At 37.0% G+C, this 15693-nt stretch overlaps 1 protein-coding gene across 1 annotated transcript; it reads left to right on the forward strand.

Annotated features, from left to right (window-relative positions):
• Positions 1-3232: 3232 nt before the first annotated feature.
• On the forward strand, positions 3233-14623 carry LOC129943301 (tyramine receptor 1). The gene is made up of 3 exons (XM_056052633.1): positions 3233-3608; positions 3684-4007; positions 13275-14623. The coding sequence occupies exons 1-3, from the start codon at positions 3273-3275 to the stop codon at positions 14493-14495; spliced, it is 1881 nt and encodes a 626-aa protein (XP_055908608.1). The 5' UTR covers positions 3233-3272; the 3' UTR covers positions 14496-14623.
• Positions 14624-15693: the final 1070 nt, after the last annotated feature.

A 15693-nucleotide genomic window follows, 5' to 3' on the forward strand; every position in this document is an offset into this window, starting at 1 on the left:
AAATCTCAGAAAGGGGTGAAAACGTATTAAAGGAATTTAAATGTAAAATTTGTATGTATAAGCACTAAATAACTGCATACCGAATGTAAATAATTTGAATACAAAATTTTAAATTGTATGTATCAAAATTAAATTAAAAAAAAAAAACCCGCTGTAATGATTTTCGAACAAATCATTGAATCTCTTTAGAACTGAAGTGAAAAGAAATTCTTACTTACATTCTTAAGGTGGGGCTACAGTCCGGGTTCGACCTGTCCCTCAACCAACATGCGTCTTGAGCCAGCCCGGTCTCTAGCTAGATGTCTCCAGTTTCGCACGCCAAGTGGGTTGAGGTCTTCACCCACTTTAGACTTTTATTCTTCTCTCTCTCGAAGCATCCTAAGCCGCTCTCATCTTTCATTGACAGGGTCCATAGCTCAGCACCATAAATGAGAACCGGGACGATGAGTGTCTTATGGTGGTTTTCAATTGCCTTCTAAGTCTAAAGAACCAGCGATTTGCAAGAGTTATTCTTCCTTTGATTTCAGCGCTGGTGTCGTTGTATGAGTTTATAGCGATGCCGTGCCTAGGTAGACAAAGTCCTCAACTACCTTAAGGTTATAGCTGTCCATGGTGACGTTTGTCTAACACGTCGTTGTTCAATGTCCTTTTTTGATGACAGCATATACTTGGTCTTGCCCTCAAAACCCAACTTCTTCGTTTCCGACGCAATGCTCAAAAACGCTCCACTGACATCACGCTTCCATCTTCTGATTATGTCTATATCATCTACGTATCCTAGTAATGAATGGACGTTTGGAAGATTGTGCCTCTAGTGTGGACGGTTGAGTTTTGCACAATTCTTTCCAGAACTATGTTGAAAAAGTCGCATGACAGTGCATCGCCTTGTCTAAAACCTTTTTTGAACTCAAATGCATCGGTGAGATCTTTTCCGACCTTGATAGAGCAGCTCGCATTCTCCTTCGTCATTCTGCACAAACGGATAAGTTTGACAGGGATGCCAAAACTAGACATTGCTCGGTAGAGCTCTTCCCTATAGATGCTGTCATACGCGGCTTTAAAATCGATAAAGAGATGGTGGGTATCGATTTGAAGCTCCTGGGTTTTTTCCAAGATCTGCCGTAGTGTGAATTTGGTCGATAGTGGACTTTACTGGTCTGAAGCCACACTGATATGGACCAATCAGGTTGTCGACGAACGACTTCACCCGTTCACATAATACGGCAGAGAGGATCTTATACGCAATGTTAAGGAGACTGATGCCTCCGTAGTTGGCGCAGTTTAGAGGGTCTCCTTTTTTATGTATTGGGCAAACTATGCTGAGATTCTACTCATCAGGCATTCTTTCTTCCGACCATATTTTGCAGATGAGTTGGTGCATGCTCCGTACCAAGTCTTCGCCTGCTGCTTTGAATACATCGGCAGCGATGCCGTCAGTTCTAGCAGCTTTGTTTGACTAAAGTTTAGATATAGCTATCTTCACTTCGTCAAGGTCGGTAAGTCGGAATTGTTGATCTGCGTCGCAGTTTAGGGCTTTAGGTCTATTAAAAGACCTAGCATTCTGACGTTCGTTGTCCTTATTTCGTTTACTTGGGTTGTTACAGTATACAGGAAGTCGACCCGATGGCACAACCCTCAACTTGGAAAACCAGATCCTGGATAAACCAATCCTTATAGGCCTGTACTCCGAATATGTCGTAGAAGCTCATCCCTAGTGGAACTGTAGACGCCAACGTTGATTCCATCTCGAGAATTCGTCCGCTGCCGTCTGGATAAGGAGAGATGCCTTAGTCTAAACACCTCTTACCTCCTCTCTTGTTTGCTGTCTCCAACAACTTTCCACCTCGGCACCCCGATATTCACCGCGGGGAGATGAGTGTAAGAGTTGATAGACAGAGCTGGGTTTTGAGAAAACCATCTTGGCGCTTGTGTCCTCTTGAATGCACATGTCTACCCTTTGAAAAAAAATTCTGAAACGTGTAATTTGTGACTGCCCTACAAAAGTTTCTTCCCAAATTATTTGTTTACCTTAATTTGTTTTTATTTTATATTCAGAGAAATTACATATTATGTACTTAAATGTTTTTATTTCCTTTAATTCAAAAAACCAAACATGTTTCTCTCTCTACAATTTTAATGTTTTGTTGACTCCTTTCAACAAAAAAAAAATATTTTCTAGCATCAACTACAACCTACGAGTAAGCGACTGATAGCGATAGTAATAAAAATAGTAGAGTCCGAAAAAACTACGTCAAAAAATTCTTGATATCAGATTCTTTCTCATTTTTTGGGTGTTGGAATGTTTGCAGCGTTTTTTGCATTAATATAGAAATGGCAACAAAAAAGTATATATTCTTTTTCGAAAAAACTAAGTTTCAAAACAATGTCTTACATTTCAGCGCAAAAGCAATAAAAACCCTCTAAACTATTGTGTATTTATTTAGAGAACTGTTGGAATCTTGGAATGCTTTCATATGTAGGGAGTGGACCAACAGCGTTCTAAAATAATTTAAAGTTAATATTCACATCATGTTATTGAAATGTTTGTAGGCTCTTTTACCCTCCCATTCTGATTAAAAATCTGGATCCGCCCTTGCCTTTAGTTACCTAAAAGGGTTTGGTTACAATTTTCCAGACACCAACATTTCCTCTTCCCTTCAGCTTTTCTACAGACACAGCTAAATGGACAAGAGTTTTAACCTGCTTGGTCCTCAGCAAGTTCTCACATAAATTCACTGATAACCTTACTTTATAACCTTGCTTTATGTAATCATAGCTTAACAGTGGTTTATATATAGCTACATAATGAATTTGTTATCTTTTTATTGGATAACATTACAGTAGTTAAGTTATTCATTCATTCACGACTGTGATTTTCAATGTCTAAAAATATGTACCTGACAAGCGTGATAACAATCAATTTAATCATCCACCAAAACATATGCAATAAATTGTAAATCTTATCAACAAACAAAAATCGAACAATGTCGGTAGGGAAGTGTCGACTTTCCAGGTCCAAAACCTCTGAAGTTCAATCGGTATTTAATGAATTCAAAATGATAGACAACGTCATTTGGTTGTAAGTGGATGATAAATAAATCCACTAACGGTATATAAACAGTTGATAAGATATAAATCATTTTAAATTTCCAGCCTTTTCTATTCTATAGTAAGGTGCGTCGGCGTTAGTCATTTTTATATTGTCATTCATTGCATACCTTTTGGTCGCTGATGAAATTTGAGTTCAAAATTTGTTATCAATTTATAAAAATATGGCTTTTAACACAATCGACTCGAACGAATTTCGCGGTGATAATTCTGAAGAAAACGAAGATTCAATCAAGAAAAACGACATCCCCAGCATTATGGACTCGGAACTGACCAGTTTCTCGCCCGGGCAGTACATAACGTTCACTGTAATCGTTGTCATTCTGTGCGGCTTATCGGTTGTGGGAAATATGGGGGCGCTGTATACAATTCAAAAGAGAAAAATGCGTTTGTTTTTCCGAAGTTGCCTCATATCATTAGCCCTAAGTGATCTCATTCAAACGGTCTTCATGTCAACTGGATATGTAGCTCAATTTTCAGCACCATATGTTCAAGTTTGGGTAAAATTCACTTAAAATGTTCACTATTGTTTTAGCACGTATTGATTTAAAAAAATATGTAATTATTTTTTTTAGTGCCTTGGTGAGGCAATGTGTATTTTTATTCCATTTGTGACGACTGGAGCGATTCTGGCCGGAGGCATGACTTTGGTGGGCATTGCCATGGATAGATACTTTGCTGTCATGAGCTCGATCCTGGGATCTTGGAATCCAAGCAGGACATTTTGTATTTTATCTGTGACGGGAATTTGGGCGTTATCTTATGGAATTGCGAGTCCAATGTATTCGGCTTATTCAACTTACAAAGTATACATTTTACGATCGATGGGACTTGAATTCGAAAGGGATGATTCAGAAGTGATTGGATTGACGTTGGTGGAAATGTGCGTTTCCGAGAAGGTAAATATTAGAGTGGTTGTGAATTAAAAATTAACAGACAAAAATAATATCTTGAGGACATTTTCCATTTGGGAAAGAAATTAAATCAATGGATTCTTGCTTCTAATAAGTTTTTCAACAAGAAGTTTCATTTTGGTATTAAAAATATGAGTATTTTTCAAAAAGAAATCAATGCATATTTGTTTCATTGTAACGTAGAAGGTATACCATTAGAAATGGATAGCAATATCCTCGAAATGGCTGCCACGGGCACAGTCGCACCCCTATAGTTTTAAAGTACCAATTTCTTGTCTTATGACCTCGATAATTCAGAGAATTCTTTCTTAGAGGTCTTGAATTGATTGTTGAGCATTATCAATGATTTTATCATTCATGTGGCTTTACAGAAAGTATTCTCAGGAATGAAGGCTACATAGGTTTCTGTCGCCTATTATGATAGTGACAAATATCACGCTCACGAGCTGTTATTGGATATTTGCGTTGCTACAAACCGCATTTTATAAGTGAGATTTTAAATTTTTAATTAGTAATTGCACGGAAAGAATTCTTAGATCAGATCAAGAAAAATAAGCTACAAACCACGAAAAATGAATCCAGTTTTGTATCTTGGCTTCGAAGTAAGTAAATTGCTACTTTTTGTTTGCAATTTCATAAAATGAGCAAAATGAAGATGTTGACACTCAAAAATCACATTTCACTACATTTGAGTAGCAATAATTCGATCCAGAACAACAAATATTGCAACAGCAAATTGCAATTTGATATCAATTTATATCAATTTGTTGTTTGTTTTAATCGTAAATTTCAGGAATTTGCAGATCTAAATTGTGTTCTTGTAGATTGTGAATAGTTTTTTTTTGTTCTATCTTCTCCTACACTCCAGTTCGATGTATACGGGACCATAGATCACACGAAGAACTTTTCTCTCGAACCGACCCAAGGTGCTTTCATCCGCTTTTGTCAAAGTCCATGCTTCTGCACCGTATAGCAGGACGGGGATGATAGGGGTCTTATATAGCAACACTTTGGTCCCTCGAGAGAGGACTTTAACACTCAATTACTTTCTAAGTCCAAAGAAACAGCGGTTAGCAAGAGTTATTTTGCGTTTGATCTCAGCGCTTGTGTTGTTCTCTGCGTTTACAGCGGAGCCTAGGTAGACGAAGCCCTTGACTACCTCAAAGTTACGTCCGTCGATTGTGACGTTTTGACCAAGACGTCAGTGTTGTATGTCCTTTCTAAACGACAGCATGTACTTTGTTTTACTCTCATTAACCGTTAAACCCGTTAAATACTCACAAAAGCCCCATTTACATCACGCTGAGTTCTTCCGATTATGTCAATGTCATCAGCAAATGCTAGTAATTGGATAGACTTTTGAAAGATAGTGCGTCTAGTGTTGACGTGTGAGCTCTGCACTATTCTTTCAAGTACAATGTTAAAAAAATCACATGACAGCGCATCACCTTGTCTAAAACCTTATTTGACATCGAAAGGTTCTGTTAAGTTGTTTCCAACCTTTGTGGAGCAGCATGAATTCTTCATGGTCATCTTGCATAAACGGACGAGTGTGGCAGAGATGCCAAAACTAGACATGACTCCATACAGCTCGTCCCTGTAGATGCTGTTATATGCGGCCTTGAAATCGATGAAAAGATGGTGGGTGTCGATTTGGTGTTCTTTGGTGTTTTCCAGGACCTGCCGTAATGTGAATATTTGATCAACTGTGGACTTTCCTGGTCTAAAACTACACTGATATGGACCTATCAGGTTGTCGACGATGGGATTTAGACGTTCACATATCACGGCAAAGAAGATTTTATAGGCGATGTTAAGTAGACTGATTCTTCTATAGTTGGTGCAGTTTAGAGGGTCTCCATTTTTCAGGATCGGGCAAATAATACTGAGATTCCATTCATCGGGCATGCTTTCTTCTGACCATATCTTAAAGATTAGTTGGTGCATGCTCCTAACTAACTTATCTTTAAAGAGCTCGGCATTCAAGCCATCCGCTCCAGCGGCTTTATTATACTTCAACTTAGATATAGCAATCTTTACTTCGTCTTAGTCGGGAGGACGGGATGGTTGGCTTTCGTCGTCTATGTTGAATGGATCATCCTACCTGACAGCCGAATTCAGTTATTTGTCGCCGTTATACAGTCTGCAGAAGTGGTCCTTCCATATCCTCAGCATTGAATGCGGTTCCACTATGATGTTTCCACTTTCGTCTTTGCAGCCTTCGGTTCTAGGTTTATGTACCTGTGAATTTCGTTTCACCTCTTCATAAAACTTTCGAACTTCATTCCTGCTTTTATACCTCTCAACATCTTCGACCGCACGCTTTTCATGCCCACTCTTTTTCCCTCTGAGAAGTCGGCGTTCCTCTCGCCTCTTCTGTTCATAGGGCTCATAAGCAGCTCTCGTCCTTTTATGCAGCGCCGCTTTGCCTATTTGTTGTTTCGCTGCATTAGCCTGTTGATATTCCTCATCAAACCAGGGGTTCCTTGTTGATGGCTGCTTGAAACCCACCCCACCATATCAGAGGCGGCTTCTCTGATTGCATCTTGGCAATGTTGCCACTTGTTTTCGATACATTGTGTTGGCGGCAGAGAACTTCGAGAAAGTTTACTTGTAACTCGGTCGGAAAAGGATTTGGGGATCTCTGGCGATTTTTTGCTTGGGTCTGGAAATCCGAAGTGCTACCTTGGCTATAACGAGGTAGGGGTCCGAGTCGATGTTAGCTCGTCTAGCGTCGATCGCAATATGGTCAATCTATTTGACGGTAGATTGATCTGGAGAACTCCAAGTTAATTTGTGGATGTTGACGTGTGAAAAACGCGTACTGGCTACCATGACGTTTTGCCCCGCACCAAAATCTATGAACCTGAATCCGTTGTCGGAAGTGTTGTCGTGCAGGCTGTTCTTCCCGATTATTCCACCAAAGATGTCTTCCATTCAAAACTTGGCATTAAAATCACCCATGACTATTTTAATATCGTAGCTAGGGCACTGCTCATTTTGTCTAGGAGCTCGAACAACATATCTTTGGTGTTGTCGTCTTTCTCTTCTGTGGGGGCGTGCGCGCATATCAGGCTAATGTTGCCGAATTTAGCCTTGATGCGTATGGTCATGAGGCGCTCATTGATGCACCTATAGCTCAAGACTTCTTGCCTAAGTCTGGCTCCAATGACGCATCCAAATAAGCGCTGTTGGTTTTCGTGGTAGCAGTCACCATAGTAAATATCGCGGTTTTTCATCCTCTTTTTGTCCGGCCCATCGCATCGTATTTCCTGGATGGCGGTGATATCTGCTTTTTAGCGGTCTAGGGCCTCCGCTAATTCTTTGGCCGCACGTCGTCTGTTAAGGGACCTAGCATTCCACGTGCATATCCGAAGTTCCTTGTCCTTTATTCGTTTGCGTTGGTTTTCAACAGTAAATCCGTCCATATCCGAGGCTTGTTGGTGCTGCGCAACTATGAAAGCTTTTACGTGGCCAGGAAGTCACCCCGACGCACAACCCCCAACCTGGAGGGCCAGATCCTAAGTATAACTACAAGGATGGGGAGCCGGATAAAACCGCTCCTTATAGGCCTGGGCTCCGAATAAGTCGAAGAAGTCCTATAAGGCGTTCACTTAGTAGTTCAACCTTACTGAAACTGTAGACGCCACCGTTGATTCCATCACGGGAATTCCTCCGCTGTCGTCTGGATAAGGAGAGGTGCCTTAGTGGAAACACCTCTCCCCACCTCTGTCGTTTGCTGCCCCCAACAACTTTCCACTGGGGTTGAAACCCAATCTCCAGTTGAGGTACTAGGCGCCCGATGTTCACCACGGGGAGGTGAGAGTAGGAGTTGATAGACAGAGGTTGGTTTTGAGAAAAACCTGTGGACGCTTTTGTCCTCTTGAATGCACATGTTTACCATTTGAACATCAAATCTACAAATACAAGTGGTAAATTTCAACGCTTGTTTTCTTAGACTGCGACCAAATAAATTGGTTTGCAAATGACAACTAAAGTTTTGATTCTTATTTTGTTTTAGACTGTAACTTTTGAGTCGTAATTTGAAACCGTTTCTGCGGCAATTTGTAGCTTTTAAAGATTAATTTACTTTCCATTTTCAAGCAATCATGTAGAGACTAGAGATTCAAGAACAATTTTTTGCAAAATCAACAATCTTACTAATTTTATTAATTTTCAGTAGACACAATCGTGGTCTTTCTAAGATTTTTTTGTGCTGGCCAATCCTTGAATAAAACTGAAAAGTCTTTTGTTTTCAAGGCTATTTCTGCAGCACGTTCCTTTTGACTGGTCTTCAACATGTTTTCCAATGTGGCAAATGGCGTGGAGTGCGTTTTTAACCACTTTTTGTCGTCAGATGGGGACAGGTCTAACGTATAAACAAACATTTTAAAAAGTAAACAATAAACACACAAACTAAGTTTATACTTTTACAAAATTTTTCTTTCTTCAGGAACATTGCATAGAGTCTCGCACTTTCTCCTTTTATTGAAAGTAGGTAGACCGTTTCGAAGAGGTCTAACGAGAATAGTTGTATACGTCGCTCGTCGATAGGAACCTTAATTTTCAAGTGAACTCGTTATAGGAAACAAACGCTTTGTAGTTCTTATTTTTCAACATAATCTTTTTTCTTAACAATTATATTACTTTTGGTTCGTTCGGGAAAATCAAACAAATAATTAAATGAAGAACAATTAATTTCTTTTCTGTATAACTTTGTTATATTTTTGTACAATACTAATCACAAACACAATATAATAACGCATGAGCGACTGTCTTGAGAATGAATGATATAGAATTTCAATTCAGAAGCCCAGTACAAAGCCAACCACATAGCTTTAAATGCTAAGATTGTATATGTGTATACAGGGTGTCCCATAAGTAATGGTCCAAACTGTCAGGTCATGACCTACCAGAATTTTGAGTTACGGTTGTTTTAATGAAATTTTCAAAAACACCTACGTTTAGTCGGTTTTTCAATCAACCTGTCCACAAATGATTTTTGTTTCTACTATATGGTAATATTTTACAATTTTGAATAAACATTCAGTATTGTTGCATAGGTAAACAACATTACAAAGCTAGCTTTGGTTCAAAAGCTATTAGTATTTTAATTTAATAAGTCACCATTAAAAAAACAAATATAAAAAGAAAAGAAGCCGAATTCGAACAGCTTGTTTTAAAAAGCACTTTTCATGTCTAGAATAAGCTAGTCTGAGGATTTGTCAATTCCCCGCAAAAGGCAGTACCCGTAAAAAATAAAATGCACGATTGGTTCGCACGAACTTGCTCCTGTATGCAAAAAGTCTGTTTAAAAAAAGTACTTATATAAGATTTTAAAATATACCTGTAAAATTAGTTTGTCTTCAAATATAAATGAGATTTGATTTGTCAAAAAAAAACCGCAATTTATCCTAACTCATCCTAGGACATTTCATCGTGCAAGTGCAATATACTTGTAAGCGTACTTAACGAAAACAATTGTTTATGTATTCAACTATTTCGTTCAAAACTTTTTCCTTTGGATAGCTTTATTTTATTGGAAGGACCAGGATGGAAAATAAATTATCTAAAGATAAGAAAGAGGCAGAACATATATGTTTAAATTGTAAAGCGATCGCCTATTGGTTGTGTAGTTAGGTAGTTGTCTTAAACGAACATAGAATAGTTCACTTGGCGTGCTCAGCTTTATGTAGATAGACAGATAATGACATGTTTATAATGATAGTGAAAGCATGTTATTGGTAGGTAGAAGGTACCTACTACAATCCAATCACATTTCTTCTTTCCTACAAGTTTACACAGTAAACATGGAGTTATTACGTTCAGTTTATTTTTTTCGTTAAAGTAAAAGAAATTGCTATTCATGTGTTGGTTACAGTCAGGCTCTTATGCGTTTTGAATTTTAGTTATAAAGTGACACGTAAGCAGTAGTTGTAGGGGTTGGACGTTTCTTTAACTGGTACTAAGTATTTATTCTTTTATATAGACAAAGGCAAGTAAAATATGTGTTAAACAACCTTATTCTTAAAGCACTCCATACACAGTTCAACTTGTCTTTCAATTTAATGTCAATTTCATCAAATCAACTCGTGTGTGGGCTTGAATTTGATTTTTTTGAAGGTTGACGATTGAGTTGGAAGAAAATCAAAAGATTTTAAATTTGTTCAAGTTGATGTGAATGTTTTCAACTTAGATGAGGTGTGTGTAGGCAAGTCATTTGATTTACTGTCAAACCAAACGCATTCCATCTCTTTCTTAGCAAGAAATTAAATGAGATAAAAAAACAGAGACGTGAATAATCTCAACAGAATTATCTCTGTGGTCATGTCTGATGTCTCGTCTCTCTGGTTTCGGTGCGGTTTTTTTAACGAGAAAAAAATGATGTTTTGACAGTTGAAGCAGAAGTCTTTCAACAACGTTTATGTAGTGTGGGGCGAAGCATCAATTTAGTTGACAACTAAATTGAAAATAAAATTGAATCGTGTATGGAGTGCATAAGGAATAATTTTTTAAAATCGTTTATGCATACAAAAGTTCCAAGATATTAATTCTTGATAGACACTTTAAACTAGATTGTTGATTAAACATATCATATTCGTTAATCCGATGCGCTACACGGCCATAGTTGGTATTTACAATAGTTATAGTTATAAAAATACATTAATATGTACCAAATGCATTAATTTGGATAAAAAATATTAATTTAATTAAAATTTTTGTCAAAATAATTAAAAAGAAATATTTTAAGATTCAAAAATTTTACCTGAAAAATAAGTTTGTCTTCAAAAATTAAAATTCCATTTTATAAATTAAAATTTCAATTATTTTTTTGAAAATCGTTAGAGCGGTTTTTTTTTAATTAATTCTGTATATATAAAATTTTTCAATTTTGTTCTAAAAATATATTTGGTATGCAGTTGTTTAGTGATTGTAAATACACACTCAACATTTGAATTTCGTAAAAAAATGTTGAATTATTTTTGAGATATAGAATTTTGAGAAAAAAAATTCAATATGTATTTTTAAAAATCCAAAAAATTAAAAATTGCACTTTTGATAATCAAATATTGTTAAGACAATATTAGAGCTTATTCAGAAAAAAAATTATTGAAATCAGTTCATAAATTGCTATGAGCGGTACCATTCCTGATAAAATTCGAATTTTCGTTTTTTGACCGAAAAAATTGTATGGGGGCCAATGTTAGTTTTGATCTTAAAAAAAAATTTTAAAAAATGCCCAAAGCGAATCTGCTCAAAACCTTGACTTCCAAGTTTGACCTCAATCAACCCAATGGTTCAAGCTGTAGGAGCATGGACAGACAGACAAAACCGACCGGACGGAATCGTGGGACCCACTTTTTTCAACTTCTCTACCTTCGTAATATCATGTTTGATTAAAATCTCGAGTTCGAAATTTTGCACGAATGAAAAACTTGCTATATAGTTCCTATATGTCGCAAGTAAAAATAGGTGACCCAGGTTAGGGTTTGAACACAGTCCACGGGTACTACAAAAGTTTTCATTGCAAAACTGATATTGATACATTTTTGGGTGAGCCCTATAAGAAAGAATTTTTTTAAATATCTCCGCTTGGAAAGTATTACTTTTATAAATAAAAAATAGAAATCCGAATATTTTACATACGCTCCTTCGTGACGTGTAAGACATTTTTACTTTTTTTTCTTAAATTATTTCTTCTTTATGAAATAAATATGGTACCGCACTTTTATAGCTTAACAACAAACAGCCATATTATTACCGGTTAAAATAGTAAAGGTGTTAGTACAAGTACTAAGCTAAAAAATCAAGCAAGTTTTTAAAAACAAGAACCTGTGTTATATGATTTTTTTTAATAAAACTATTTTAAAGTTCGATGCAAAACATTAAGTTTGATAATAATATTTAGCAAAATAGGGCCGAAAATTGAAATGTTTTAAATGCAACAATATTGAATGTTTATTCAAAATTATAAAATATTACCATATTGGAGAAACAAAAATCATTTGTGGACAGGTTGATTGAAAAACACACTAAACGTAGGTGTTTTTGAAAATTTCATTAAAACAACCGTTACTAGAAAACCGCGGTATAGACAAGTTACCAAATTCTGGTAGGTCATCACCTGACCAGTGACAGTTTGGACCATTACTTATGGGACAGCCTGTATACACTACAATGCAATTGTGTGTATTGTAATAACCCTTTGTTTAATGATGCTGGAACGGGTGACACGAGCGTTTCCGAAGTGACAAGATCGTGCTTTTTGAAACACAAATTTTATCGTTTTACGGTGACACAAAAAAAATTCAATATCTAAATACATATTTTTCACTTCAAATAAATGAATTTTGTGATATTTTTTTAAAATTGCTCCAAATGGAGTTAAAAGTATATTTTTCGAAAATACACGAACAGAACATTTGATGAAACAATTCAATGATATTTTTAAATATACAAATTATCGGAAAAACATCGTTTCTTCAGAAAATATGGAATTACATAGTGACGGGAGAAGAAAAAACATTGAGTGCATGAAAATCACAAAATCAATATTTTTAAATTATTGCCCTGGAGATAGTAGATTAAGACTAAAAGAATTGTAATTTACTGTTTAGTTTTCTTAAATCACCAAATAGGTATTTCGTAAATTACAATCTTGCAGCTTCAATATTCATAACGTGATTATATTTTATTGATTTGATTAAAAAATCTTAAATCACCGTACAGATACATTTAGCAAAACAAGATTAATGAGTAGTCAAATTAAATCATTCCCCTAAAGTAGTAGATTACTACTCAAAAGTTGCGATTTACTTTGATTTCAACAAACTCAAATTATGACTTTTGATAACAATTACCAATTTTTAAAATTTTGTATTTTAATAAAAAAAGGATTTTCATGAACATGTTTCCTTCCATTTCCTAGTCAAAAAGATAAAAGCTTCAAGATTATTAAATTCAGGCCTATTTAAAATGTTACTTCTTATTGGAAACCCATTGATTTAATACCCTTACAATTTAAAATGACTTGTTTCTCAAACTTTAAGAGATCATAACCGTAAAATGCGATGAATCAATTACATCAGCTTACTGTGAATGAAAATCAATTAAAAACACAATATTGACTCAAGTCATTCAAATTTCCATAATTATGATTATTATCCTACAACCTACACTACCATCACTATTCTTCTTATAAATACATATATACCACATTTTATATATTGATTTTCTTTCTTCTTTACATAGAAATCAAATGCATACTATTACATTGTTGTCCTGGCCATAATTTTCATTCCGACGTTGGTTGCCTTCGTTTGGCTTAACTCAATCATTGCCAATAAATTGTGGATCCGAAGACATTCTATCAATGCACCACCAGCTGCACCGCCACAACCCCAACCGGGAAAGGCAAGGGCAAAACTTGAAACTCCAACGCCATCACCATCACCAACGCAAACTCAAACACAAACACCAACAACAACTTCTTTGTCTGCCGCACTCAGTTTGAACAGGAAGCCTCTGGAGAAACAAATGGAAATCGAGCAGCAACAATATGAATACGACCATCCCTGCCATTGCCAAGGGGGCCATAAGATTTGTTCATATTCAACACTAACCGTACCGACGACGACAGCGACAAGGAGCATGGTGGCGACAACAACAACCACAATAACTACAACTACGACCGTGAAGTCCCTGGAAAGGGAGACCCATCTTCATGAGCACGACAACAATGCAAAAACCAATTCGAACGTTGTTGGAGCTACCGCTGCTGGAGGCAACAGTGCGAAGCATATTAGTACCCGCGAAGCTCGCCACCTGCGAATGTTCGCCATTGTTCTGATCCTGATGGCGGTGTTCATCTTCTTCCGGTTGCCTGCCTGGGTGTTTCTCATTATGCGAATGTACGGGACCTACACGCGTCCAGTTCACTGGATTTTGCATTTCTCCTTCGGCATCCTAACTCTGACCAGCTGCGTCCTTAATCCGCTGCTCTATACGTTCCTAGCTGAAACAATCCAATATACGTTGCTCATGAAAGGGAAACTTTGTGGTCTAAGGCGTTTCTTTGGGAATCGTGTTGGGCAGAATAATTGTGGAAGAACCATCCAACGACGACGACGTTGCCATTCCGATGATGACGATGGCAATGGCAACAAGGACAATAAGGACAACGACAACTACAACGGCAAAGACGACAACATGACTCACATTCCGAAACAACTTCAAAATGTTAAAAAACTAAATTTCAACTGCAAAGATGATGGCGATGGTTATGGTGATGGTGATGGTGATGACGACAAGGGTCATGCTAAAGATGCTGATGATGATGACTGCTGTTGCAAAGACGTCGTCGTCTTCGCAAGTAACGATGGCGCCAAAAGTACTTCAAAGACAAGTAATGATGAGTCTAACGCCAAAGTATACACCATCCTCATCCCGGTTCTCCAGAGGGAGGTTATGTAATATGTTAAATTGTATCTAAGGATATGTGTTGCAACGACACGACGACGAACGTCGTCCTGGAGATGTTGTATGATCTGATGCCAACATGCTTGAGTGCAACATTGTAGTTGTATAGTTAAAAATGAATAAATAGACAGATATCTAAATACTAAATGCACGCATATTTTTGTTTGCTTTTGCGGTCTTCAACTTTTGGATTTAAAACAGTGAAGCTGAAAAGTCCTTGGCTCAAAATTTATTGAAATGTTCAAGACTTTTCAATAAGGCAAAATTTTGTTAAATGTGTGCGTTAATTTTAATTTAAAATCACAAAAATTCCTTCTTTGTTATACGTCTTAGTTTCTGACAGTTCAAATTTGTATGTTCAGTCACAGATTTAGATTTGTTTGCTTTTTTACAAGAACTGTCACCATTTAGACGCGTTCAGATTCACCGTTTTTAAATAAAAACGGAAATTGTATTTTGTAGGGTGATTTCGTAAGTAAAGCTCTTAAAAAATTGATTTCGTTATAAAGATTGTACTTTGCCTTGAAAAATGAAAAATAATATCATCCAAATGGCCACTTCGGGGCGAATCGCTTATGCCTCTAGAGTTCGGGAATTATTAGCTTGAAAACGGTCTGCTAAGGGACCATGAAACTTTTAAACCCTTCAATTCTTCAATCGCCAGCTAAAAAAGAGGTGTGCAACATATTCAATTGCTTTGAACACAAGGAAATCAATAAATTCAAATCGTCAGCAACAGTGGCACTAGAAACTGTGATGGATCAAGGGGGAGGGACTGTCATAGGGGTCATGATCCCCCTAGAAGATTTGTTTTGTTTTAATTTTCCCATGCAATCGTATTGCCTTAACAGACCACGTGCAGCCGAACAATTAGCGGAAGCCCTAAACTGCTGCAAGTCAGATATCACCGCCAACGAAGAGGTGCGATTTGATGGACCGGGAAAACGCAAACTAAATGACTACGATATATACTACGGCGACTGCTACCGAGAACAAAGACAGCGTCTATTTGGGTGTGTATTTGTTGTTGGAACTAGGCTCAGGCAAAAAGTCTTGAGTTTCAACAGTGTGAGCGAGCGCATCACGACAATCCACATCAAGGCTAAATTCGCCAACATAAGCCTAATATGCGCGCATGCCCCAACAGAGGAGAAAGATGAAGACACCAAAGACATATTCTTCGAGTTTTTGG

This window comes from Eupeodes corollae, chromosome 1 (genome assembly GCF_945859685.1).
Source record: "Eupeodes corollae chromosome 1, idEupCoro1.1, whole genome shotgun sequence".
NCBI classification, from domain to species: Eukaryota; Metazoa; Arthropoda; class Insecta; order Diptera; family Syrphidae; genus Eupeodes; species Eupeodes corollae.

Excerpts from the sequence above, each read along its gene's own strand:
- LOC129943301 (XM_056052633.1), top strand. The coding sequence starts at position 3,273 with ATGGCTTTTAACACAATCGACTCGAACGAATTTCGCGGTGATAATTCT. Across the intron at positions 3,609-3,683 it reads CACCATATGTTCAAGTTTGG|TGCCTTGGTGAGGCAATGTG; the intron begins GTAAAATTCACT and ends TATTTTTTTTAG. Across the intron at positions 4,008-13,274 it reads AAATGTGCGTTTCCGAGAAG|AAATCAAATGCATACTATTA; the intron begins GTAAATATTAGA and ends TTCTTTACATAG.